The 26,749-nt window shown below is 31.7% G+C and overlaps 3 protein-coding genes across 25 annotated transcripts in view; 2 read left to right on the top strand and 1 right to left on the bottom strand.

The window, feature by feature from the left end:
- Positions 1–11,992, top strand: part of LOC106071537 (uncharacterized) — an 18,049-nt gene extending 6,057 nt beyond the window's left edge. For all 8 annotated transcript variants that reach the window (XM_056036074.1, XM_056036046.1, XM_056036088.1 and 5 more), the window contains 5 exons: positions 954–1,092; positions 2,167–2,275; positions 3,051–3,151; positions 5,447–5,645; positions 6,596–11,992. In XM_056036074.1, the coding sequence (XP_055892049.1) occupies positions 983–1,092; positions 2,167–2,275; positions 3,051–3,151; positions 5,447–5,645; positions 6,596–6,649 (573 nt within the window). In that variant the 5' untranslated portion in view covers positions 954–982 and the 3' untranslated portion in view covers positions 6,650–11,992. The remainder of the gene's footprint in view (positions 1–953; positions 1,093–2,166; positions 2,276–3,050; positions 3,152–5,446; positions 5,646–6,595) is intronic.
- LOC106071536 (uncharacterized) lies at positions 5,821–18,288 on the bottom strand. 5 transcript variants are annotated; one of them, XM_056036131.1, is made up of 5 exons: positions 18,193–18,288; positions 14,010–14,105; positions 10,148–10,305; positions 9,929–10,040; positions 5,821–7,522 (listed from the first exon to the last, which is right to left on the bottom strand). In XM_056036131.1, exons 2-5 carry the CDS (start codon positions 14,097–14,099, stop codon positions 7,247–7,249), a joined length of 636 nt encoding a protein of 211 aa, XP_055892106.1. In that variant the 5' UTR covers positions 14,100–14,105; positions 18,193–18,288; the 3' UTR covers positions 5,821–7,246. The 5 variants fall into 5 exon arrangements, with proteins under 5 accessions (XP_055892106.1, XP_055892090.1, XP_055892121.1 ...); XM_056036115.1 differs by lacking the exon at positions 18,193–18,288 and adding an exon at positions 15,519–15,564; XM_056036146.1 differs by lacking the exon at positions 18,193–18,288 and adding an exon at positions 15,475–15,497.
- LOC106071535 (tRNA modification GTPase GTPBP3, mitochondrial-like) lies at positions 15,404–26,749 on the top strand. Of its 12 annotated transcripts, none has more exons than XM_056035961.1 (9): positions 15,404–15,547; positions 20,334–20,643; positions 21,434–21,569; positions 21,927–22,080; positions 22,922–22,994; positions 23,120–23,263; positions 24,573–24,738; positions 25,198–25,587; positions 25,674–26,749. In XM_056035961.1, the coding sequence occupies exons 2-9, from the start codon at positions 20,409–20,411 to the stop codon at positions 25,903–25,905; spliced, it is 1,530 nt and encodes a 509-aa protein (XP_055891936.1). In that variant the 5' UTR covers positions 15,404–15,547; positions 20,334–20,408; the 3' UTR covers positions 25,906–26,749. The 12 variants fall into 12 exon arrangements, with proteins under 12 accessions (XP_055891936.1, XP_055891881.1, XP_055891887.1 ...); XM_056035906.1 differs by having other exon boundaries at positions 20,334–20,808; XM_056035912.1 differs by having other exon boundaries at positions 15,411–15,550; positions 20,334–20,808.

The following is a 26,749-nucleotide window of genomic DNA, read 5'->3' as shown; positions in this document are numbered from 1 at the left end:
TCTAATATAATCTAATATATTATATCATCATCATCTTTCCTTTGCGTTCCTCATGGAACATAGGGCCTCAGTAAAAACAGCCACTCTCCACTGACTCTTGCTAGTAATTAAATGGTTTCCCAGCTCCGGTCCTCTGGGCTTCATCTAGTACACTGCATCGCCATGTTCTTCTTGGTCTACCTCTACATCTTGTCTCCTGTGGGTTCCACTTTAAGGCCTGTCTAGCTTTGTTGTTGTTATCTTTTCTAATATATAGACTATTATATAGTATCTATATATATATATATTATATTTATATATATATATATATATATATATATATATATATATATATATATATATATATATACAATCTAGCAGTCTAGATCTACTATTACTAATGATTAAAAGTCTAGAATCTAGACCTATAGATAATTATAGAGATACGAAGACTAAGTGACTTAAGTTTAAGTGTATCCTTGTTAAGCCTCCTTGTTGGGCTTGTAGAAGATAGTCTAGAACTTACCAGAAGAAAGCATATTAAATTATATGAGCCGATTCGCGGCATAGCATATGCTGCTATTTTGTGACGGGTGAACACTTCCTGAAAGAACAGTTGTCCAAATGGGGTGGGAGGCTTCACAACGTAGAGATTACTTGTCCTCCCACCCCTCTTTTTTATTTTCTCAGCTGCGCTCTCTGTCACTGCTAAAGTTACTTGGGGAAACTTGGAGTTAGCTAGTTAGTAACTAGTTAGTTATCTTTCCATGACTTTTTCATGGCGGGTTAGAGAGTCGGCCTGCGTGCGTCTTGTCGCGTGTGGTTCGGCGACGTATAGAACTTCATATATAGATGATATAATAATGTTCTATTTCTAGATCTATGTCTTTATATTTATTTATTATATAATATAGTTACATATATATAGCTAAGTATTATAGTAATATAGTATTATATATTATTCTTTTTCATAGAGTCTAGACTAGACTTGTCTTTACAAACAATGCAAAATAATAAAGATCAACCTTGTGCAGAAAATTTGCAGAGCACCTCATTCAAAAAGCTAAATGATGCTGTTGAAAAATCTATAAAAAGGATAACATCAAAAAGCAGGTAGATCTGGATCTATATCTTTTTAATCTAGAAGAATAGATCTAGATTAAGATACAATTCTAGATTACATAGTAGTCATACATTTAACCATCTAGAGCTAGTTGCATAGATTCTATCTAGACTAGTAACCACTGTAACCAGTATACTAGAGAAATTTTAAAATGACAATGCACTAATAAAAGCAGATAGTTATAAAGAACTTTAAAACAAAATTCTAACTGCACCAAAATTATCCTTGTACAAGAAAAACATAAAAATACTTTTAAAAAAAAAGACAATACCTCTTTTATACAAGTTATAGAGAAATTATTTTACTAATATTAGATATTTTTTTTAAAGAAAGGAACATTTTTACACCGCCTCACCTCTGCCAAAAAAAAATCCTGCATAAGTGAATGTATAAATCTACTATACTTTATAATATTTTAATGACAAGCCTTTAGATCTAGACTTAGAAGTGCGCAAAATGTTCCAGAACATTAATTTATCAAACTCTTGAATATTATAATTCCTACATATGGAAAGACCCGAATACATATCTATATAGTCCATTTTGTGTCCACCCAGGTTCCAGCCACTCACCCCTTTCAAAACTTGCAGTCTATAGGGCATATGATGTAAAAATCATGTTTCTATGGCAGATGGTTAACTGGGGTGTTATGTGGCTAGCACAATGACCTACTGGTTTACTTTCCTTAACTAATGTCAAGCACACATTAGAGTTGGGTGGACTCGGAGGGGGTGGGGTCCTTAAAGTTCAGGAAATTAAAAATCCCAGTCTTCAGATATATTCAAACCCAGGACCCCTCTTTATCGCTCAGTCATCATGCTCTCTTGTACAAGTGTGCTATTGAAAAAAAAAAAAAATATGTAACCTATAATTTAAGCCATTTATGCTAACAGAAATAGGATAAACTGGTTTTGACTGGTGCTTTTGTGCTTTGCGTGAGACCTGTAATGAGTGAGCTTAGTCAGTTGAGGTTGTAGGCAGTATGATTAAAATGTCAAAACAACAATACACTTAATAAAACCATTAATTATTATTAATTATATAATATAATTATTTTGGTTTAGGGGGAAGGCATACTTAGAAGAGCATTTCAAAGATGTACTTGAAAAAGACAGAAAATATTTTGTTCCAATGTTTGAATCTATGTTAGTTGAACTGGAAACCTTGCTGAAGGTAAATTGTGACTTGTATAAGAATAACAACCTGGGGTGTTCTTGATTATTTGTGTGTGTGTGTATTTTTGTGAGAAAAAAAAAGATTATTAATCTTGGAAATAGGAATATTAAAATGCTTTTGAATAAAAAAACAACTACTATACACTGGTACAGAAGTTAAATGGAGTATTTTGCCTTTATTAAATACCAACCTAAGTTTTTCCTTGTATCTGTATGTAATGATTGAAAGAATATCTTATTAGCTAGTAAAGACAGCTAGTTCAATGGAAATTCATATTCATAAATTTGAGCTGAAGCACACATAGAAAAAAAGTAATTTTAAAGCAAGAAAATATCAAAAAGATGTTTTACAAAAGATTTTCTGAAAGAAAAAAAAGTATGATTCTATATATCTATATATTTATTCTTTCTGTCTTTTATTTTGAATATACCATATAATTGGAATACAAAGAAATTAAAATTAGTTTGTTTTTGTTGTATTTATTTCAATTATTTCAACAAAATACATTGTCATTTGATAAATTAAGCAACAATCATAATCAGCTTTTGGCACACTAAGAATGGTATCATTATACTGAAAAATTGGTATGTATTAAAAAAAACATAAAACCTTGAATTAGAAAACAAAAGATGCAAACCTTAGTTATACATATTTGGTTAATGCTTTTCTTTTAATCTTTCTTAATTTCTCTAAGTGACATTTTGATGTACCGGTAATTTATACAAAGAAAAAAAAAGAAACAATTACATTATAAACTTTATCACACGTTCAGGAAGAAATTCAGATGCAACTAGAAGCCAGTAATGTTGAAAAACGACTGAAGGAAGTAGACAGAATCAAATTGGAATATGGACCATCCAGTGAAACAAAATGGTAATTTTGTTTGTATGTTGTTGTTTTTTTTGGTAAGGTAGCACATAGTGTGTTTCTTCAAATACTGGCAGTCAGTGGCATCACTAGGGTCGGTGTCACTCTGTGTGGTTAGCTAAGGGTCCCCGCCCCCCCCCCCCCCCCCATCAACTTTATCCACTTTTTCTAATAGAAATTCATTTTGTTGAACCAATATAGCAAGCTGATTACCTTTTTCATCGATTTCTGCACTAATGCAAAATTAGCCAATTCTATTTGAAAATCCTATTGTTTATGACATTTTTCAATAGTTTTGCATATTTTACAATGTATATTTATTATAATCACATAAACATGTTTCCTTTGTTAGACTTTTAGACGGAAACGGTATAACATTTAGCTGTGTTATTTAAACTTTTACTACCATCTAAAGGGGAAAATGTAAGTTTACCGTTGCCTTAGTCATCTCTTGGTCTTGAAGAGCGATTAAAGATCACCTATAGAGGTCTGGAGCAAGGCCCCGGGCACCAACCATTTTTCAGCATTTCTGAGCTTTAGAAACTCATTTTCCTTTAGTCTATCATGTACTATTTCTACTAGAAAGAAGTTTGCAGATCAAAGTAAATTCAATTAAGAAGTGGTGAGAGACATTCGAGGCAGTGTTTATCTAACTATTTCTGATTTTTCAGAAATAGTGCTATGTACATAATTTTAGACTGTTTTGTATTACCCAAAACATTCTTTCTTGAGATAGTATTAGAGAGGCATCAGCTTCCCTATTTATCCAGCAAGGTGGTCTGTTGAACTGTTGGTCTGTGAGCTTCAAGCGTTTTCCTTCGTTCTCAGCTTGTGTCGTCTTCAAAGCATTTTTCTTCCCGTTGTAAAAAGAGCTCATGTAAATGTTAAATTATAACGGAGTAGGACGTTCCGATAAAGAAATATTTTCTTAAAATCAGAGTACACTAGTACACTACTTATACTAGTTAAAAAAAAAGTTGCTAAAATTAAGTATATTAATTAAGGAGGCAGCATTGGCCAATACTATTATACGGGGGATGTTCAAGGTACACATAGCGCACGTATGTCTTAAGATCATCTTCGTGTTCAGTAAGAAGCCTTGCTGTGAAATTTTTTAGTTATTGTCACTTAAAGGTTGTCAACATAACAATGAGAATTATGACCATTCAAAAAGAATCATGTCAGTAGAGACGTTTTGAAATGTCTTCTTCAAAAATTTTTTATCGATATTATTGCAGACGCCTCACACAAAAATGGTAAACATTTTAAAAGATCTTTATTAGTAGAAGATATGAAGTCTTAATTTTTCAATATTTTAACTTTTTAAACATTGATAATGTCATTTCACTGGGTTAATATTCAAAATTTGATTGATAACTACAATGAACAGAAAACTTTTTAATAATATCCCTGTAAAATAATTTGAATTGCTTCACCTTCTCCCCATTGGTCAGGGCGTCAGGCCCTCATAAGAGAATGTCGGCCCCTTTCCTAAAGGGTGCCCCCTCCACAGCTTGAGAAAAGCTGCAGTAGTTCATGCGAGTTTGTAATGGGCATGTTGTCCTCAGATCATTCTCATCTTTAGAAAGGCGTCTTATAGCGGGCCTGTTCTGTTCACGCAAATAATGTCCGTATTATGATGGTACGTTAGTCGAGAGATATTGGTTTGTACTGCCGTAAAAACGGGGTAGACTCTATTATCACGTTGTTGAAGAGGCATTAATATGTTTTCTTTAAAAGAACCTTTTTAATCTATCTTGCTGCTAACGTAGAAAAGTTCTACTTGGACGATAAAACATAATTAATAATTTAATTTGTCTGAAAATTTAGTAATAAAGTCTCGTTTGCCTAATTAATACTAAAATATAAAATAACTACAATGCAAACATAAACAATGTTTGTTCTTAAATAAAACAACAACTGCCTTTGCTTCCCCCTTGTTATCACGTAACATTTTGAACATTTTTACCAAAGAAAAGAAAATATATACAATAGTGCCTTAAATATAATATATAGATCTAGATTAGTACAGCAGATATGCCTCAACATATTTGGGTATATATCTTGAAATTTATTAATTTTTTAATCTGCTAGTTTTTGCTAATATTCAATTTTTCAATTCTGGCTTTTATTTTCTAGTTTTTGCCAATATTCCATTTTTTTCCATTCGTTTGTCACCCCCCTAATGGGTGTCACCCGGTCCACACCGTACCCCCCCAGTGATGCCACTGCTGGCAGTTATTATATTTAAAAACAGTAAAATGACCAATCACTTTTTTTTCTTTCCTTTGTGACTAATAGGAGGCCAAGTGGTTCCCCAAAGGATGATATAAAAGCACATTTAGTTGATATTGATGATGTAGAGCTTAATAAATTGGGGAAAATTCTCAATACACTAGAATCTCAAAATAAATTTCTCAGCGAATGTGTTTTAAAAACAGATGAAAAAATTCAGCAGACAGTGCAGGTGATCAAAGAATATTGTTCTTCTTGGGAGGAGGTAGGTTCTTTTTTTTTTTTTTTTTTTTGTTAGCAAAACATAATTTAAATAAATATCAACATTTAATAGTATTAAAACCCATAATATAAAAAAAAAACCGTTATGGACAATTATCATCATGAAAAATAAAAAAAAAAGTTGAACATTAAGCTAAAGAAACAACAAAAAGAAAACATAAAGAAAAATAAAATTTTATTTTTTTCACTGGGTCCATTTGCAAAACCACAACAATGAACTATGGGTGGTGTGGCATGCACAGACTAAAGAAACTCTTCAATGAAAAGAAAACTTAAAAAAAAAAAAAATTAAGACTAAACCTTTATTATCACTGGATCTGATTGAAAGAAAAAACATCAAAAACAAAAAACTCTGAGTGATGAGGTATGCACAGACTCAAAATGTCTAGCAAGTATGGAAAAAAGACCTGGTTACAAAGAAGACTAAATTTACAAATAAAACTTCAATGATTGCTACGTGCAATGCACACAAAAATTGATGTTAGATAAATTATAAAATAATTATGATGTTGGATATGCAACAACAAGAATTAAGGTTACGTTTATGTAAAGCATAATTAATATTATATTTATTTATAAAATAGTTAAAATAGTGGCTAGGCGCTACATAATTAATTAAGGTGTTGACATTATTGAGATTTTGCTAATTACAAAATAATAATGATGTAGGCAATGCACAATAAAAATAGATATATAAGCTATGTACAAAATAATTGAAATGTTAGCAATGTACAAATAATACAAATGTTAGCTATGCACAAAATTATTATGTTTTTGTAAAAAATAATTAAGATATTGGTTATTTACAAAGTTACATAATTTATCAAATTATACATAATTTATCAAATTATCACTTTTTTGTACAATAACTAAGTGTACATTTTAAATATTAGTGCTGTAACAGAATTGTATTAAATATTTATTCTCATGTAGGCTGCTTCAGAGATTTCACAAGAGACAAGATCCAAACTTACAAAAAATGCATAAAAGTTGAACAGACCAAGTATCTATACAAGCATTCCCATTGAGTCAGTAGTTTTGTACGGGAGTGCAATTTATAGATTTTTGTTCTATAAAATGAAGTGACAGTTTGCTTGAGCACTGGGCCTTGTGAAAGTTTTGTGGTGGACCTCTTGACTGAGTTAGAGAGCCATAAACTACATGATTAACTAGAATTCTAAAATGTTATTGGTTCAAAGGCAAGACTGGCTGTAAGGTGAAGCTCAAGGCTATGTAAATGCACTCATATAATTTATAAATATGTGATACTGCTAATACATTGGGTTTACTTGTACAACATGGTAGAGTGCTGTATGGTTACATGGTAGAGCTTAAGTTAGTCTTATGAACGAAATTATCTTTTATATTTAAAACTATTCAAATGTCTGTTTTAGTGCATTTTTACTACCGGTATAAAAAAAACTTACTTTTTTTTGGCATTGTTTAACATTGTTGCAATGTGTTGATCAATTCAATCAATTTATTATACTCTTGTGTTATTTTAGAAATCTCAAAACTTATCAATGGTAACCAACTGGTTTTTAAACTTAGTTAAATTTACTGTTCCTGGCGTTCATCTTTTTCTTATTCGCTATCTGGAAGTGAATATCTTTTCCTCTTGAATCTTTTTGGCACAGTGGTTGTTAATTCATCGCCATCCTCAGAACTGTCTTCTTTTAAATATTCCCCAAAAGTTTGAGATGCACTGTCACCATTGTCATTGTCTTCATTGTTTTCCTCTGGATCCTTAAGGGGTGTGCTCAACTGGTATACATGAGATACTGGTAAGTTTGTTTGTTTCTGTTCTTCATCACTGGAATCAACTTGAGTGATTCGTGAGTAGTAATTGCGAATTCTGTGCTAAATATGTAAAAACATATAAGCATCTTTAAAGCAAAACAAAATTTAACTTTTTTTTTTTTTTTAAACAAATTTTTAGGGAAAAATATATAAAGTACTGATTATTTGTTGAAATGCTTTCAAACAAGCTGATAACAAGCAATATTAGAAAGTCTTTTTTAAAAAGAGCTTTCCCCTTTACAAAATTTATCTTCATTTTTTGTAAGAGCTATTACTTTGCTCTTAAAAAGTCAACATTAAAAGACAGTAATTAAGACTAGATTACTGAATCTAGATACATGGTTTTCGACAGTGATGGGCAAACTATGGCCTGCGGGCCAAGGCTGGTGCAAGGAGAAGTTTCATCTGACTCAAATTTTGTAAAAGCCTAATAATAAAAATACAATGAAAAAAAATACACTTTAAATACGAATTGAAACATTGAAGAGATATTGCAACAAAAAAGTATGTCTGATTTGCTATGAATCCATGTCATTTCATAAAGACTGCAATATATTCAGATACTTCAGTTCCAACTAAACAAAATAACAATCTTTATGACAGATGATGAAAGAAAACAAAAATTACTCATCAAAATTTTTTTCATAAGTTTATAGTTTTCAGAAAGCCGCAACACATGCAAGTTATATTGTGTATTGCTAAAAGTAATAAAACATGTTCTGATGTCAACTTTGTTAAGTAATGCAGGATTCAAGTTTTATGTCATTTTAAGAAAAAGAATTTTGAAACTAAGTTTATCTAGAGTTGAATTAATACATAAAAATTGTCTATCACAGTTAACCACAACATTCTGCTCCAATAATATGAACGAAAAATGAATATTATGAAAGAGCTCTAAATGTGATAGAGAAAATATCCGGGATTTTCAATCAAAACTACCTTGAGATCAATGTTGTTTCCCTAAAATGCATCATACATTTGAGACGTTTTCTTTAAAAATTGCCTTAAATATAAAAAAAAATCATTTTCAATGTAATAGTAAAGCTTGTAAATAATATTTACCCACATGGTCTTACAGACTATTACTAGAACTCCTAAATTCTATGCAATCTGAATAAACGAAAGTAGTTAGGCTTAATACAGGATGTGTTTTTGAGCGAGTAGGGGAACTAACAAAATGAAATAGTCTTTCTTCCATGAAAAAGTTGGTCTGCAGAAATATTCTGCATTTTCACAGATCTTTTGTCTCATGAACAAATCAAATATTAAGATACAGGGAAAATTAATTTATTAACAATATCTTTGGCCACCTTAAAGGGTTCAAACAACTTATTCTGTTTACAAATCAGCTAGCTAAAAACGACTTGTGAAGGAAGACAAACTTCGGTATTACGAATATAATATGATTTTTCATGGCGAATTTTAAAAAAGATGTTTTATTTTGTATTCTAAGGTAGTAAAACCAGACTTGTAACTTGATTTAATTCAACTTCAATCTTATAATCATCTCAAACATTTTTTTCTTTAAGGATCTTGCTGAAATCCTGTTTTCCAGATGTAATTTCTCATTATCTAAGAATTTATGCAATGTTTGCATCTTCATAAATTTATGAGCAGGCTACTAAAATCTGTTTCATAAATAGCTTGACGAAGAGACCTCCATTCACTTTTAAGAATAACTATCTCTATGAAACTAATTCTGATGAACTATTATCAAAACACTTGCATTTTGAATTCATAGGCCTACATAGCATTAGCTTAATTTTTATAGACTTAGATTTCCTATAAAATTTCTGTATTTTTTTTTTTTTTCATTATGGCCTGCCAAAATTTGTCTTTTAAGTTTTTGGCTCACTCCTAAAAAAGTTTGCCCGTCACTGGTATAGAAGATTCTAGATTAGTGATAGTCCTATAGATCCAGACTTAGAAGAATGTTTTAAACATCTATTTATATATCACCTCTTAAATGAATATATGCTGGAATACCTGCTAACATTTGTATTTCTAGACCTCCTAATCAAATTTTATTATTAGATTATATTTTTAAAAATTATAATGGTCAAACCAGAGTTTTCCCTTTGTGGCCACATATATAAATTGTCAAATTTCTAGGAAAATTGTTACATCCGTTTTTGAGATCCCTGTCCACACCTACCCAGGTTATTTTTTTTTTAATTAATGAAGAATTGTCAAGCTGATAAGTGGAAGAGTAAAAATATGCCCAAGATTGATATAGAACATAATAGCTGGAGTTTATTCAAGGAAATGTAATAGCCAGTGTATTCTTTTTTTATATAAAGGAAAATGTAAAGTTGTGCCATACAATTTGTGAATTATTTCTTTTTCCTTTCATTAATAACATAATCCTCCATGTGTTAGTTCTTTTATGTTTGGAGTTTTTTAAAAATTTTAATCACATAAATAGATGTTATTTTAAGTTTAAAAGAAAATTATATAAATGATTGCCTTTTTATTTGACGTTCCAGAATGTGTTTTTATATCTTCTTCTGAGAAACTTTCAGTTGATGACATGCTGTCGCTTGTATCTTCATAATCATCAAAATTATAATCACTGTATCTGAAAAATATATTATATACTTAAATATGAAAGAAATCTATACAATTTTATACATTTAATTTTTTTAGCAGATTTACAAGGCAAGTCATGTATCATATTTTTTTTACATTTTTGTTAAGTTGTTAACATTCTTTTTTGGTGTTAGGCTTTTTAAACTAGAACTTCCTTCTACAGTTGGTATTTTTTTCCAGATTTCATCTCTTGATGGAAGTTGAAACTTTGGTTTCTTTTGTTTTTGAGAAATTCTTGATGACTTTCTGTTTATCTGCAACATTAAATTAATTTTAATATTAAAAATATCTTTAAATTAAGATAACTGTGGTAAGGTAACAACTTAATAGCACATGCAAAAAAAAAAAGTGTATGTTAGTATATATATATATATATACATATATATAAAAGAGTCACTATTACAAAACAGTTTGCTGCTACTTATAGTTTTCATTTTTTCTTTTGCTTCCTAATGGTTAGACCTACAGAAAAAATAGCTATGCATTGCCCATCCATTTTCCAATAAAAATAGATGCATTGCTTTTTTTTTTTTTGCAACTCATTTAAATTTTACATTTAAATTCACTGTGATAGGGTGAGTCACAGTTACGAAATAGGATTTTTTAAGAATTCACAATTGCAGAACACTGTAAAAATGTCAGAACAAAGCTTATGTAAAACACATATTTCATTAGACTTATAATAATACTATAATAAAACTATTCTTTACAGTAGTTTTATTTTTATTAAAGCTTAAGACACATATTGTCACTGTTAGGTTCTTTACCTCTTCTTTAATTGTCATTGACATCACACTACCTTTATTTTCCTTCTTCAAAACTTCTCCAAAGAACTCTATAGATTAATCCCAGCGTCTTGAGAGAGTTTGTTTAATAGAGCCCGCTTCTTATGACTAAATGAAAGCCTGGTCAAGGTTTTGCAATAAGGATGGTAGCAGGAATAAAGGTGTCTCTAAAACATGAATAGAAATGGTAGTAGTTATATCCAACCCTTTTCTGAAATCCGTAATAAGGCATCAGGGAAGTCTTGCAGATTTTTACATGGAATCCTTTAGTAGGGATAAATTAATAAAGGTGGTTATACTGTCTTTCTGCACTTATACACGTTAGCACCATCACCTGTTTTACAGCCTGAGGTAACCATGTTTTAGGCTTACATGTTTACTGCCTTTACATGCAATAACCCTCCATCTTTTCTGGTGAAATATAAATCCGCTTTTAATCATCAATGAAGATGCGGGGTGGATCATTTAATAGACAAGACACAATCCTGTCGATCTAGTCTTGAAGCTCTAGGAGCCATTTTTCTACATCAGTACATGAAATAACGGCTCTTTTCTTGCCCAGACTCAAAGGGCTTTGTGTTTCTTTTATAGAAACCATACAGCCATTGTTTTGTTGGTGCCTTATGATGGCTTTGAGTTGTAGGATCTCTTGACCTTTAATGTCTCTTGAACTTTAGAATTTGCTTTTCCAAACCCATGGTGATAGACAAGATAGATAAGCCAATTTTTAAAAAATTTCTTGTCCTCATCCAGAGCCAAAAGTTTCTTTCGTGAAATGATGGGATGCCTCCCACAAAATTTAAATTATTAGGGAGGGTGGCTACTGGTATATTGAAGTTCCTAGATGCTTGTCTAAATGAAATTTCCTTTAAAGCAGCATTTATATTTATCTGGGTCGTGATGCCTCTTAGATCCAACTATCTTTTTTATTGACGATAAAGCTGAAGCCATATTATGGCAATTTGCATAATGGAATCTAGCTGGAAATAATTTATAGGCTAAGGAAAAACATTAGTCACATTTGGTAATAGCTAGGTTAGCTTTACAAGAAATGTCAATGACCTAAACAGGATAGAAGGAAGGACAAATCCTTTAACGGATGATAGTTTAAAAAACCAAACATATAAATATTTAAAAAAAAAAAAAAATAGACAAAGAACTTTAAAAAAAAAAACTAGACCAAAAATTTAATTAAATCATACACTGTATAAAAAAAACCCATACATTTTGGACCTATAGGGTCTAAATTATCTGCCAGATGGAGGACACTCTAAAAAAAAAGGACATTTCCTCTTTTTACTGGACGTCTGGTAATCACAAATTCTATGGTACTGGTATGTATGCCCCTTCTTCAACCAGGCAAGTCTCTCCATCTGTCCCCACGTCTTGCCCATCTGCTTGGTATCTGATTCCAAATAGAGGCGCCATGTATTCCTGGGCCGTCTCCTCTTTCCATGGTTAGGGCTTGCCTTGTTTTGCAGGATGCAGTGTCTCTGAAGGATATCTACTTCAATGGGCTGCTGCTTTGTCGTTTGCCACAGTTCCTCATTCAAGATCTTGTCTGGATGAATACTTGGATTTTTTTCTCCAGGTCTCTGATCCATAAAGTAGAATTGGCTTGACAATGATGTTAAAGAGCCTGATCTTGGTGGTGGTGCTTATTTCCCTAGATGCCCAAGTGTTCTTTACCTGTTCGAAGGCTGCTCGAGCTTTACCAATGCAGGTTCTGACATCTGCATCTGTTCCTCCATGGCGGTCTAGGATACTGCTGAGATAGGGGAAGCTTTCCACCTCTTCCAGCGCCTCACCTTGTACTGTAATGGTGTGTTGTTAGATGCCTTTATCTTGAACACTTTACTCTTCCCTCTGTTTATGGTACGACCCATTCTAGCTGAATTGTCTGCAACGACGCTTATCCATAATATCTTTTCCTGCATCTGCTGTTGTGTGTGAGAAAGAAGAGCCAAGTCATCTGCAAAGTCAAGGTCGTCTAGCTGTTTTCAGTGTCCACTGTATACCATTCCACTTCTGGTCTGTTACTGTCTTCATGACCCAATCTATGGCTAGTAGAAACAAGAAGGGAGAGATTAAACAGCCTTGTCTCACTCCTGTTTGGACTTCAAATGCATCTGTCAGTTGTCTGCCATGCACTATTCTGCAAGTCATCCCCTCATATGACTTCCTGATGAAATTTGTAATTTTTTCTGGCACTCCATAGTGTCTCAATAGTCTCCAGAGGGTCTGTCTGTCCACGCTGTCAAATGCCTTCTCAGTCTATAAAACTGGCGTAGAGAGGGGTATGTAATATTATTCTCTAAATGTTTTTAAATTTATGTTTACTAATATAGACTCAAATTTAAATTCTGATAATCTAAATCACTATCCAAATATTAAACTAAAACTGCAGGTCAAATAAATCAAATCTATGGTGTTTCATAATTGTGACTATCTTTAAAAAGGTAAGAACTGGGTGAACACCTCCCAATTTTTGTAGTTTTTATTTTTTCCTGGCAGATGGCTATGAAATGATGTTTTTCCACATCTATTTATAAACCAAAAAATAGGTGTCTTATGCAGGTGATGGTTCATCATCATTTTAAAAAAGCCTAAAGCCCTGACCTATGCGGTTTTCCTGGAATGTGAAAAATGATGGACGATTCCACACCTGTCATCTTTGTGAAAGGGAAATAGGTATATTGGACACGTAGGAAAATGGAATATGCGCAATATCATTACAGTAGTTAAGCTATAAATATAAAAATAAAGTAGTATTTAACTATTCTGTAAATATGCCTGTTCCACAATAGTGACCTTACTACATATAAATATATATTTATATAAAGTGGTCCGAAAAAAATCTAAGAAATTATTCTTTCAAGAATAAAAAAAAAAGAGGAATGAATTTTCAATGCACTGTATAATAGTGTCACTCAATATGGAAAAAAAGAAAAATAACAAATAAAACTTTTTTTTATCAAGCAAAATGTATTTTAAAATGTTTAATATAATTGGGATATTGATGATAAGATTTCTAAATTCTATTTGGAATTCAAATTTAAGAGCATTTTTAGCAGTCTATTTTTTTGTAATTCAACCTTACAAAATGTTAATTTTCTGGTGTGTTTGTGTGGAAAAATCTAGACTCTAGAACTAGAAATACTTATGCTTCCTACACTTTTTGATTCATTGTTGTCAGATTCTGAATCAGAAGAGTCAATAATGATTCTTTTATGCTTGCCAACTTTATTGACCTTCATTGTCATTGTAAACTGAAATGTAGTAGTAAATTTAATAAAAAAAAACAACATTAATATAAAATAGCAAAACATACTATACCATGTTATTCATTTAGCAAGCAAATAGAACAATCTTTGCATAAAAATGGCATTGTTTAACTTCTTATTTTCCTGCTTGTTATTAATACAAAAAAAAACAACAAATAAAATAATATACAAAATAATTTTTAAAAGTTTATCTGAAATATTTCATTATTCATGAAATATTTATTCTTCCAGATTTTAACTGTTACATTCACAGATCTAGCTAGACTTACAATGGTCTAATTTATAATGCCTGATAAAGCTTGTACTGTTATTTCTCCCACACCCAATCTCAGATCAAGTTGAAACTTTGCATAATTATTTCTAGTACTTGATTAAACAAGAATAATTTTTTTTTTAAATCAATTAGTTAATTAACTATTGGTAATTAATTATTTGGTTTGGTTATCAAACAAGGGAAAGAAGTTGTCCTTGACAGATGTGGTAGTATAGGTTGAATTAGTCCACTTGAGGAGGATTGAGCCCAGGAGTTTGAATTCAAGGTGTACAACTTTTTTTTAAAGCATTTTAAAAAGTGATCAAAACAGGTAAAAATATTTGTAATGGCAAAGATGTATTATTAGTCTCTATATATATATCTATATATTATATATAATTGACTGATCCAAAATAATTGTTACAATTACACCTGATAAAACTTCGTTTCCTATTCTTGATGACAATCTGTAAAGCCTTTCTCATAATCTAGTGTGAATGTATGTTTTCTATAGTTATAATGTTTTGTTCTGTGTAATGCAAAGATTGTAAAACAAACTTCCTTATGGATAATAAAAATTATTATTAGTTCTAAACAACTCGCAATATATTTTTTTAAAATACTGACAATCAGTATCAACTCTTGGCATATGCTTTTGTCTACAGTTTACACTCTTTAATACTGGTATTATGCACTCTGGACAGTCGACTCTCTGGTCCCGGGTTTAAACCCTGGCTATAATATTATATGGAGCCATCTTCTCCCCTATAGACTATATATGTAGATCTAAATATAGAATCTATGTATATACAACTAAACTTTGTCTTTATATTTAACATGTTGTTATCATTTTTACGCGATAAAGAAAACTATTCACGGTTATTAAAATATAAACCTTATATGACAATGTTCATTTGTAATCTCAAAACTCAAATCTAGATGTCTACAGTCCAGATCTAGATAACTCTAGTCCGTCTGACTTGCAAAAATAAAAGTTAAAGACTTTAAAAGAGTGATCTTTCCTTTACGTGGTCTAGGGATGCTTGAGCCATGAAAAGAATTATATATATATACAGATATATAAAATATATTAATATATACTATATAATCTAGATCTAGAATCTAGCTAGATTGGCTAGATCTACTTTGAGCATTTTTCACTACAGTCTACACCGTAGTACTAGATCTATAATCTATAGACATGATAGATCTATCAATGTATTACATCATCTAATAGATCTACAGTAACTTACGTTTATCGAACAAGTTAAGCTCATTCGCCGACATTTTTTATGTTTGAATTTGTGTATCTCCGTAAAAATTAGACCTAGAAAAAAACTGATTGTATCTGTGAACTCCTCATCCATTTTTCTTAAAAAGTAGAAATGTTTTATTCTATTACTACTCATAGTTAAACTTATATTTGATGTTAAAATGGGTCAGGTTGATGATTTCAAAAGCTTAAATTATCGAACACTTTTTTAGCTTTATCTTATCTTATCGAACATATTAAGAACTTATCGAACACACGAGAAGTATGGTGTTTTAAAAGTGTTATAATCTTAAAATTTTGTGAAAAGTATGGTGTTTCAAAAGTGTTATAATCTAGATCTATATTTTTTTTTATTTATATCATTTTCTTTTTACGCCATGTCAAGAAAGACAGATTTTTAGTCATTTTCAAATGGTCCACATCGAAGGAATCTATCACTGATCAGCTCTGCTTAGAAACTGACGGTGCTAAGCCCAGTAACGCATTACCGTAGTACTTATTTAGGTCTAAGCTATTTTGAGACATAAGGCCATTAATAAATTAAATCCAGATATTATTTATTTGAGGGAGAGCCTAATAAGCTTTAAATTTGGTAGCCAATAGATAATCCCGCCCTCCCCAAGTCATTGCAGGACACAACAGTTTAATTGGTTGACCTAAAAACGAAACATACGGTACGCGGCCCTACGTAACTAGCCGCCGATCTAGCACGCTCAGTGTATGTAACAGCCCAAAAGTCAGTGCTAGATATTTTTCGATCTGGGCGGGGAGGGGGGGGGGTGCTGAAAAGCTATGGTAGCTTGCAAGCTGTGTTACCTATAGATGTAGATAAATCCGCCCTCCCTAAACCACCTGGTTAACCAAAAAAAAAAACAAACGTATTTTAGAGCACGCTTAGTATTTGTCACACACACGCACAAACAACATATCTATATATACTACGTATCTATCATGCCTAGTGTTTGTGACCTAATTAGCGGCTTGACCGTAGGTTCTCGACTGATGGCTCCCCCCCCTTTCCCCTCAACATTGTTCTTACTACAACTTGAACAATGTTTTGGGGCTGTGTTGATGGCCTGGTTTACACCTGTGTGTTACGCTATCACTGACCATTTTTTTTTTTTTTTTTGTTGTGTGTTAGTCTGGTGGCTGCGTTTGGATTGAGTCTTGAAATTTACGTTGTTACTTTGCACTGAAAAAGTGTGAATGTTGGAGAGTGGAAGCGCGGGTAAGGGGGTGTAGGCAGAATAGGAGAGTGGTTAAATGCGTTATTGTTATTATTTTGTGTATTTGTGATGTTTCAAAGGAGTGTCTTTGTAGCGCATTATGAGCTTTATCATACTTTATGGCAAATATTTTATAGACTCGGCGCCACACGTCTAGATCGAGGAGCACAACTGACTCTATGTATTTGAGGCTGACGTCACATTCTAATGGTCGATCAATTATTGATGATCTCTGGATACAGTGTCTTGACTGTTTCTCTCCCCCACCCCCCGACCTTTTTTTTACCTGCCCAAGACATTTTTATTTCAAAATACCATATCTGCATTCTATACCTCCCCCTTTGCCCTTTCGTTTTATTAATATCTCTTCACATCAAGTACATGCGCTAGGTATTGTTATTTATAACACATAATTCAGAAGTTAATAGAATCGGGCAAATTCAGAAGTTAATAGAATGGGGCATCTGAAAAAGAAACAACAACTGAATACATTCCACAACTGAATACATTCCACTCTGTTTCTTCTCGTGGTCAGTCACAGATGCCATTAGCATCAAGCTATAATATATAATATATGTGTCATAAAATCAAGCTTTTAAAATGGGTACAATTAGTGCATATCGATGTAAATCTATTTACTTAAAAAAATATAGCACATTTACGGTAAACCACAAATAGCTGATACAAATTGTAACATATGATTAATTTATATCTGTACTTTGCATTACATTATTTTAAAAAATAACAATTAAAAAATATATAATTTAAATATTTTGTCTTGTTTGGGTTATATCCCTTTGATGTTTATTTTTAACATTAAAATGGCGTTCGATATCTTACGAAGCTAAGATTGCTTATATAAAAAAATGCTATTATCGAACACCCCCTTTTTAAACCTCAATTTTCATGTTTAGGTAACAAAGGACACTTTCAAATAAATAGTTGTAAATATTTCTCAGCCTAATTAGAAGCGTATTATATAGTTTTTTTGAGCTGAAGCGTCATTAGCATTAAAAAATACCCTTAACCCGAGACTCACTCCACTCTTCCCAAGAGGTCAAAAAATGTGAAATTTTTATACCAATATTACCAATGCACTTTGAATATAAGTAAAAAAATGATCCTCGGGTGAAAATGAAACTAATTATAACTTAACTATCAAGAAATGGACGATGCACAATAAGAATGGACTAGTTTCTTTATAATCATCGAAATAAAGGAGAATTTTAAAAAATACAATGGGGTGTTCGATAAGTACCTTAAAACGAAGGTGTTCGATAGATGTAAGTTACTCTAGAGTAGTTTATGCTATTCGGACACCTATAGGCAAAATAGGCCCAAATTTGAAAGTTTGACTTTGACAGCGCATTATTTGACAATGGTTTGACATAGAAAAGAAAATGACGTATCAAAATCTTCTTTAGTTAAAGGAGAATAAGGATGACTACTTATATTTGTACCCCTCACCTATATTTGTTATTATATTTAGGGTCAAAGAGGCCATGTGTTTTCATTTAATTCGGACACATTTGACCCACATTATTTGATTCCGGACACCATAATTTATTTCGGACAGTCTCTATATTTAGGCATCAATAAACTCAGATTTTAATTCTATATTAACATTATATAAATTTTAAGATCCCCAGGCATAGCCCCTCACATGAAATCATTACGGTGTTTCCGAACTATGCATAAATACGAACACAAAAAATAAAAATATGAACACACTTATTCTACCAAAATTAGGTCACTGGAATAGTGATTTCTGCACCGACTTTTAGACTTATTTTATGTTTGTTTATTTTATGTGTGTTGAATGTTTGGGGTTTGCATGATTAGATGTGTGTTGAATGTTTTTTTTGTTGTTTTTATTAATTTAATAAATTTCTAATACAGATGATCTTTTGTAGTATAGTAGGCCCCTACAGGTTACGATAGCCATTCTTGCCTAACTGAATCCTCTATATTCTCTCTATATAAATCTAGATCTATCTAGTAGGTCTAGATCTAAGCATTTAACTTCATTCAATGTACCAAGCTCACTCCAAACATTAGCCCATTTATTCTCTATTAAAAAATCAACAACAAACGAACAAATATAATATAAGATCATTTTTATTGATGTCCAAAACTGACCGAAATAAATTTTGGTAAGAAAATCGTAATTTTATTTGGACACCCTATTAATTTTTTGTGTGTATGGAATTAGACATCTTGGCTTATGAATCAAATAAATCAGCTTCAAAAACAGAATAAATATTGCCGGGCTTATTAGTATAGACTTAGCCAACCAAGAAATATAGTCTTAACCCTAGGAAGAGGTAAAGTCATCCGGGTAAAATAGTAAAAAACAACAACCTGACTAACAAATTTGAAATTCCTTTTTTTTTACATATAAAGACAGCTAAATGGAATGGAATTGAGTCAGAATCATTGGAAAATGGACAAGCACATTATACAGCGCGCTAGTTTTATAATACATATTAAAATAATTATTTAATGACCACAAAAAACAGCGAATGTCCGAATTCATGTAATGTCCGAAATAAATAAACTACTATATAATCTATTCTAGATCTAAGATTTTCTAAGTCTGCAGTTCTATTCTAAGTGTTTAGTTACGTAGACGACGTAGTAGTAGAAGTAGAACAAACTGTAGTACAGTGAGTTGGATACTAGAATTTAGACAGTCTTAGTCTATGATTATGATCTTTTGACTTCTAGATCTAAAGTCTACTTCATTTAGATCTAATCTAGATCTAGATTCTATCTATCAATAGTGACTACACTGTGACTTAACACTAGATCCAGATCTAGAATTCTAGATCTACATGATAGAGATCAATAGTAAGAAAATCTGTGGTATTACTAAGCTACCAAGGAAAGACGCAGACGGCAAAAAGAAAATCTTAATCGGTGGACATTGGTTATTCTTGTCCTGGATGTGGCAAAATATGTAGGTCACAGATGGGGCTGCGTAACCACAGGAAAAATGCATTCCTCATTAATTTTCGGACTCGAAGACAAGCCTTATTATTGTTATACTTACTAGCTACTCACTAGCTAATACTAAAAGTAGTAAAAAATGGATCTAGATCTATAATTTTAATATAATATAATAGATCTATATAAATAAATTATGGCTTTTATATAGCCCTACTTTCATGCTTATAGCATGCAATCTCAGTTGTGGACCAGTGGGGGGGATGGGGTATCTAGGAGAAGGTTTTTCCGTGCTGCCTTTAGGTGCTCAATAAACACAACTCGGCCCGAGTCTGGTGTTGAACCTCGAGCCCCCTTCATAGGTAGCCAAGCCAAGTTCAAGCGCACTTAGCCTCTCGACCACGCTTCCCATGCATATAGATTATTTATACTTATTATATTATAGATCTCTAGAAATCTTGAAAGTATCTAGACTCTAAAGATTCTATAACTATACTATTCTATCTCATATTTAGATCTACAGGTGTATAAAAATTTATAGAAATTGTTGATCTATAGAAAACTAATAGATCTAGAATCTAGACTCTGAAATGATTCGATGTGCCCATGCTGGAGTTGTATATTTTCGTGTAGTGTATGAACTTAATAAACTTTCAAACTACAAATCTGTGCAGAGATTGACACATTTTTATACAACTATTCCTTTTTTACAAACTCTGTTTAAAAACAAAAAACATTTGCTGAATTACCACATACGCCACTTTGGCCTTGGAACTAATGTGAAAAATGCATATGACACAATTTATGCACTTTCATCTGGCTCAGGTAAATGTGCTGTTGCTGTCATCCGTATTTCAGGGGCTCAAACAAGATTAGCTATGGAAAAAATGTGTGGTGGTCTAACTAAGCCTAGAATTGCAAATCTTAGAAAGCTTCAAGATCCTAACACCAAAGAAGATATAGATAAAGCTTTGGTAATATGGTTTCCAGGTAGTTACTTTTGTGCATTCATTTCTTTTTTTTAATTGTCTTTAGAGTTTAGTAGACTTACTGTACAAGTTCAATACCCGTCACTGTAATTGTCTCTCATTTAATGTAGATTTGAAACCTTCTAGGCCAAAGGTAGCTCCCTTCCGCTGACCTGAATGAAAGCAATCTTTCTGTCTGAATGGGTTCCAAGTAGATGCTAATTCGTTGCACCCATTTTTCTTGAGTGGCTCTAAACCTAAGTCTCATACTAGAGGACGAGGGGAAAGAGCTAGCTAACTTGGGAGACCCTTTTATTTTTCTTCTCTACCACATCTGCTGTGTGGGTATCCACCATTGGAATGCTGCACAGTATGGCTTGTGGCAGACGAGGCTTTCTTACAGTGCAATGAACTCCATTACACAGCCAACAGGAGGTTTGTCTCACTTCCCTATTAGCCTCTTTGTCTCCTCTAACCTCTAACACTATTTTGAGACTGAGCAACACTGTCCAGGCATTTAATGTAGAAGAAATGTGCAAAGATTTTATTTAACATTTGGATTTAAGATATTCAAATGTTCTTTAATTTTTGGGGGATATTCTCTTTTATGACCTCTTTTTTTTTTCATGAATATATTTTTCATGTAGGACCCCATAGTTTCACTGGTGAGGACATTGCAGAGTTTCATGTTCATGGTGGACCTGCAGTAATCTCTTCTGTGCTTTCAGCTTTGGGCACTCTATCTGGCTTTAGACCTGCTAAACCAGGAGAATTTACAAAACAGTATGAAATTCTTATTTATTTGATTATTAAAACTAACATACAATAGAGCATGCCTTATTTACATATTTTAAGAAAATTCAAAATTCCTGCACAATTAAAGTACCGGTATGTTAAGGGAGATGCATGCATATAAATTTTTTTTCTCTTTGTTTTGAATCATCATGGTGAAAATGTGATGTTTCTCCAAAAATTTAAATAAATGTACTTTTCTAACTTAATTATTACTACCGGTATTGTTATTAGTTGGAACTGGCTCATTGGGATTAATTTATTAGTTCACACAGTAGTTAAAAATATTTAAGGAAAGTAAGAAAGGGCTAATTACAAATATGTATTATTGTAAAAATAATTTTCCAGGGCATTTTTGAATGGTAAACTAGATCTGACTGAAATTGAGGGACTTGGAGATTTGATTCATGCAGAAACAGAAGCACAGAGGAAACAAGCACTTAGACAAATGGATGGTGTACTCAATATTTTGTACTCTAGTTGGAGAAATAGACTAACAAAGGTTGTATTGTACATTGTAATTCTGTTCTTTGGTAACACTTCAATTTGTATAGTTACTTTACATTGAGCAAAGTTATAATCTTAAGTCATCTTTCACTTGTGAAAACATCTGTCTGCCAGTGTTAAAAAAAAAGTATCTACTTTTAAAAGTATTGTTTTGAATTGTAATAAAATAATAATAATAAAGTATCTTCTACCTACGTTAAAAAAAATCTCAAATGATTGCTATTCAAAGGGCATAACATTAGGGCTAGCATTGCAAAGCATTTACTTAAGTCCCAGGTCTAAAGAGTTTGTGCATTGACACAGACCTCACTTTCTTTATAGGAAAAGAAGCTCAACATTTTTTTTTCACCTTAGATGTCTCACAAATGAAATCTTTTAAAGAACAAAATGCCAAGGTATCCGCATGTTGTCAGCTATGGGCATCATTGGTTTATCATACTATATTGTAGGTTCAGCAAGAACCATGTTGAATATTGTTTGACATAAATTTATGCAAGACTTAAAGCATTCGTGCCTGGGAGTATCCTCTACCTACGTTAAAATGGTCTTGGTTTGCATGAAGAGGACAGAAGTTTTAATAGCCTATAAGGTCCTTTAATGAACCAACAATGACCTTAGCTGTGCCATCAATTGTTTTTTTTTCAATCACATGAGGTCCTGACAAGATGCAGAACTTAATGACGAAGATGTTGTTATTGCACATATGGACACAATATCCATGTGTAAATATTCACATACAATCATGTGATTTAAGTATGTATATATGTAAACACATTAAATTAGGATTAATTGCAAGACTTTAATTTTTAATTGATTTCTTTCTTTTATATTTATAGTGTCTTGCTAATACAACAGCATTTATTGATTTCAGTGAAGAGGAAAATATTGAAGACAACATATTAGAACATGGTGAGAATAGAATTGTAATTTGTTGCATCTGACATATTTATTATTCATTTTTAAAGATGAGCATATTTTGATTCCTATGTCTAATCATGGTCTAATTAATAATCATATTTTTTTTTTCCATATAGTTTTTTCTGAGGTGTGCAATATAAAAGATGAAGTAAGTGCTCATTTAAATGACAGTAGACGAGGTGAAAGACTACGAGATGGTCTACATGTGGTAATCTTGGGAGAACCTAATGTAGGGAAAAGTAGTTTGCTGAATGCTATCAGTGAGTGATGAAAGTATTTTGATTTTTTTTTTTTTCATTCATCTATGACCAAAAAAAGGGAATAGCATAATTTTAAAGAAAAAGTAAAACAGGAAATGTGTGTGTGTTGGGGGGGGGGGGGGGGAGTATAATGGAACCTTAGGGAAAAAAAAAGAGAATGGGAAAAGTGGGAGAGATGGAATATGACACAATAAACATTGTCAAGAATGTCTCTTTTTGCCAACTAAATAATAAAAATTACCTATGCTTAAATTCAGTTATGCTTTTTAAAAGCACAATATCAATCCATCTGTACACTATACACCAGATTTATAAAAATCCTCCATATTACCCCTTCCATATTTGGACTTAAAAAAAGGCCCTTAGCTATTTGAGATTTGGGTTCCTTTTATAAGTCCAGATATTATATGTCACTGCTAAATATTTCTTTTGACTCTAAGCTATAGCCTGTTTTGTCTATAGATAAATCTGGCCCTTCCTTCCCCAAATAATATAGAGCAAATATGTTTTCTTTTAACTATATAAAATAACATACAAATTCAGATTTGTTCTCTTTTGGTACTCACTTAAATATATGAGTTTTATAAGACAAGGCTACTAGTTGATTGCCATGCTACTCATAGCGGGCATAGAAAAAAAAAATGACCTGCCCATATGAAGTATTGTGTCCTGTGAGGCTGTACTTTTGTTCCAGCATTATCAGTCTAGTTCTGGTCTTGGTAAATCCCTCAGTCCAGAACAAAGTGTGATGGAAAACCACTGCACAATTAATTATTGATATCTTTTTTTTTTCCCCAATTTAAAAGTGAAGAATGATATGTATTCATGTTTTCTTAATACATTGCTAGCTGTAAGATTTTAAATCTTTTACATTTCATGATTGGGTAGCAGAATCTTTTTTTAAAGTATTGCTAGGTTAATATAATAGTTTTGGGGATCCCTTCAGAAATAAAGATTACATCATAGCCCAAACATAATGCATTATATCAAGATATAAATGCTTAACGGAAAACAAGGCAGCATAGTGTTAAAATGTACAATAGTAAGTTATTTAAAATAGTGTCAAATATAAATTAAGTTAAATTTTACGTTTGTATAAATAAACGATACATTGTTTACCTAACTTCAATAGGACATTTAGATTTAGAACCCATACATTTTTCTTATTGATTGGAAAGTAGTAACCAATAGTAACTCCAACGAACTCTGTAAATAATAGTTAAGAAAGTAGCACATATGTTTTGTATTGATTATATGTGTTGTTTATCTTAAAATATTGGCATTTTTTCAAATGAATCTCTTGTTATAGGTCAGAGACCAGCAGCCATTGTGTCACCAATAGCAGGCACCACAAGGGATGTTGTAGAGACAGCCCTCAATATAGCGGGTTACCCAGTACTGCTAAGTGACACAGCTGGTTTAAGAGCAACAGTTGATGTGGTGGAGAAAGAAGGCATTCACAGAGCTGTGAATAGGTCTGTTTCAGTATCTAAAAAACAAAAAATCCTGGACTTTTACAAATAACAGACTTATAAAAGCTAGCCAGAAAAAAATAATTAATATTATTAGTATAATAAGTCTTTTATAGCTTTGTTACTGTTAACTTATTGATACTTTAGTTCACCTTTGTCAAAAAAAATAAATAAGTCTGGATTTTCATTCTTGGAATATTTTCCATATTTACAAAATCTCTGCATTTCAATTGGTTGGATAACAAATATTTGGAACTAGTGGATACAAACTGTATCATTTTATACAAAATGCAGTAAGAAGAATTTGTTCATACAGATAGAGCTTTTTATTATGTATACCTACTATTTTAATATAGGGTTAGATTTGTATGAGAAGCACTAGATATATAGTAAAGTCTAATATATTTTGTAATATAAAATTAAAAATTTGACAAAAATATTTTTTTTTTTTTTTATTTAAAGGGCAAAGATTGCTGACCTAAAAATCATTGTATTACATCCAGACATAATAAAGCAAACTCATTTTAGTGACCTTACCTTTGCAGACTTTGTGACCTCCTACATGAATCATTTGCTTCAGGATTCTGGTACAATGAATTCTACACAATATTCCAGCCCATCTAATTCCCACATTAATGAACACTATTTTTCTGCTGAACATAATAGTCCTTCAACAAATCAGCATATAGATATGACTAACATTCTGCTTGTGTTTAATAAAATTGACTTGGTCAATGAAAATAGGTCAGAATTGTTTCAGCACTTCAAAGACAATATGTGTTTTCTTTCTTGCACGACTGGAGAAGGATTTGACAGTTTTATGAAAGTTTTGGTAATGAAAATCCAAAATCTGTAAGTCTTATTTTTATTTTGTTCATTTCATTCTAAGTAAATAATTTTTGATAAATTATAACAAACTTTTTTTGACGTTTTGCTAGATGTGGTGATCCATCTGTAGGCAGCCCTAGCTTGACTCAAGTTCGTCACCGCCATCACCTCAATAAATGTGTACTTCACTTGACCCAGTTTAACACTTACTCACAAGAAGACATTGTATTAGCATCTGAACAATTACGATTGGCAGCCAATGAACTTGGTCAAGTTACAGGACAAATATCTACAGAAGATGTTTTAAATGTTATATTTAGAGACTTTTGTATTGGAAAATAAATTATAAAATGAAAATGTCTTTCTCTTGTTTCATTTGGGTTAAATTTTATCTGTGAAATGTGTAGAATAATAACTACAAATATCGATTGAATTTCGAATATAACCATGTAATGGATCAACAGTGTGCAATGCGCTACATTAATGTTTAATATAAGGATTTTAATGCTATGCTCAAGTTGAAAGCACCTTTGAAACCAAAACAACCAACACTCTTCTTAAGAAATATTTATTTTACAAAACTAATATTAAATGTAACAAATAGCAATTACATAGCAGTGTACATCAATGTGAATATTTCAAGTTATTAAAAAAAAAAAGTAGAAAAAGAAAAAAAAAATTACCATAAGTATTACTCCCTCTAAATATAAAATTAATACATTCAACATCAAGAGGAATGTAGCCTCGCTGTAATCAAAGACAACAATGGTAAGGAAATTTGCATTCTAAGAGGTAAAACTGGTAATATAAATAAATGTAATATAAAATAAATTCTTATAAATGGTCACTTTTGAAATTTTTTGTATCAAATTTAAACCAATTTAGTATTAAGCTGGAATGATTAATCTTGTGATTTCAATATCTAAATATCTTTGCATTCAAACTGCAAGAAAAGAATGCAAATCAATTACTAATTTTATCCCCCCCCCCTCCCCCAAGTACCACTGTTATAAAATGGTTGTGTTTGAGCACATTAATGTTCATGTAAATCAATTGTTTAAAAAAACAACAACACTGCTTTAAACAAAAAACTTAAGGCAACATTACCGTTACTGTATTTGTTATAGTCTACATATTGTAAGTGCCTCAGAGGTTTAATACTTTCAAATGTCAAAAAAAAAGATAA

The sequence above is a fragment of the Biomphalaria glabrata genome, chromosome 1 (assembly GCF_947242115.1).
Source record: "Biomphalaria glabrata chromosome 1, xgBioGlab47.1, whole genome shotgun sequence".
In the NCBI taxonomy this organism is placed as follows: Eukaryota; Metazoa; Mollusca; class Gastropoda; family Planorbidae; genus Biomphalaria; species Biomphalaria glabrata.
The sequence above is the reverse complement of the archived record's forward strand: the minus strand, read 5'-3'. Positions and strand labels throughout refer to the sequence as shown.

Coding starts and splice junctions, on each gene's coding strand:
- LOC106071535 (XM_056035906.1), top strand. CDS start 20,409: ATGATTCGATGTGCCCATGCTGGAGTTGTATATTTTCGTGTAGTGTAT. Junction 22,081..22,921: donor GGAGAAATAGACTAACAAAG/GTTGTATTGTAC, acceptor TTATATTTATAG/TGTCTTGCTAATACAACAGC. Junction 25,588..25,673: donor GTAATGAAAATCCAAAATCT/GTAAGTCTTATT, acceptor ACGTTTTGCTAG/ATGTGGTGATCCATCTGTAG.
- LOC106071536 (XM_056036115.1), bottom strand. Junction 10,306..14,009: donor ACAACAATGAATCAAAAAGT/GTAGGAAGCATA, acceptor TTAATGTTGCAG/ATAAACAGAAAGTCATCAAG. Junction 7,523..9,928: donor CTGGAACGTCAAATAAAAAG/GCAATCATTTAT, acceptor TTACATATTTAG/CACAGAATTCGCAATTACTA.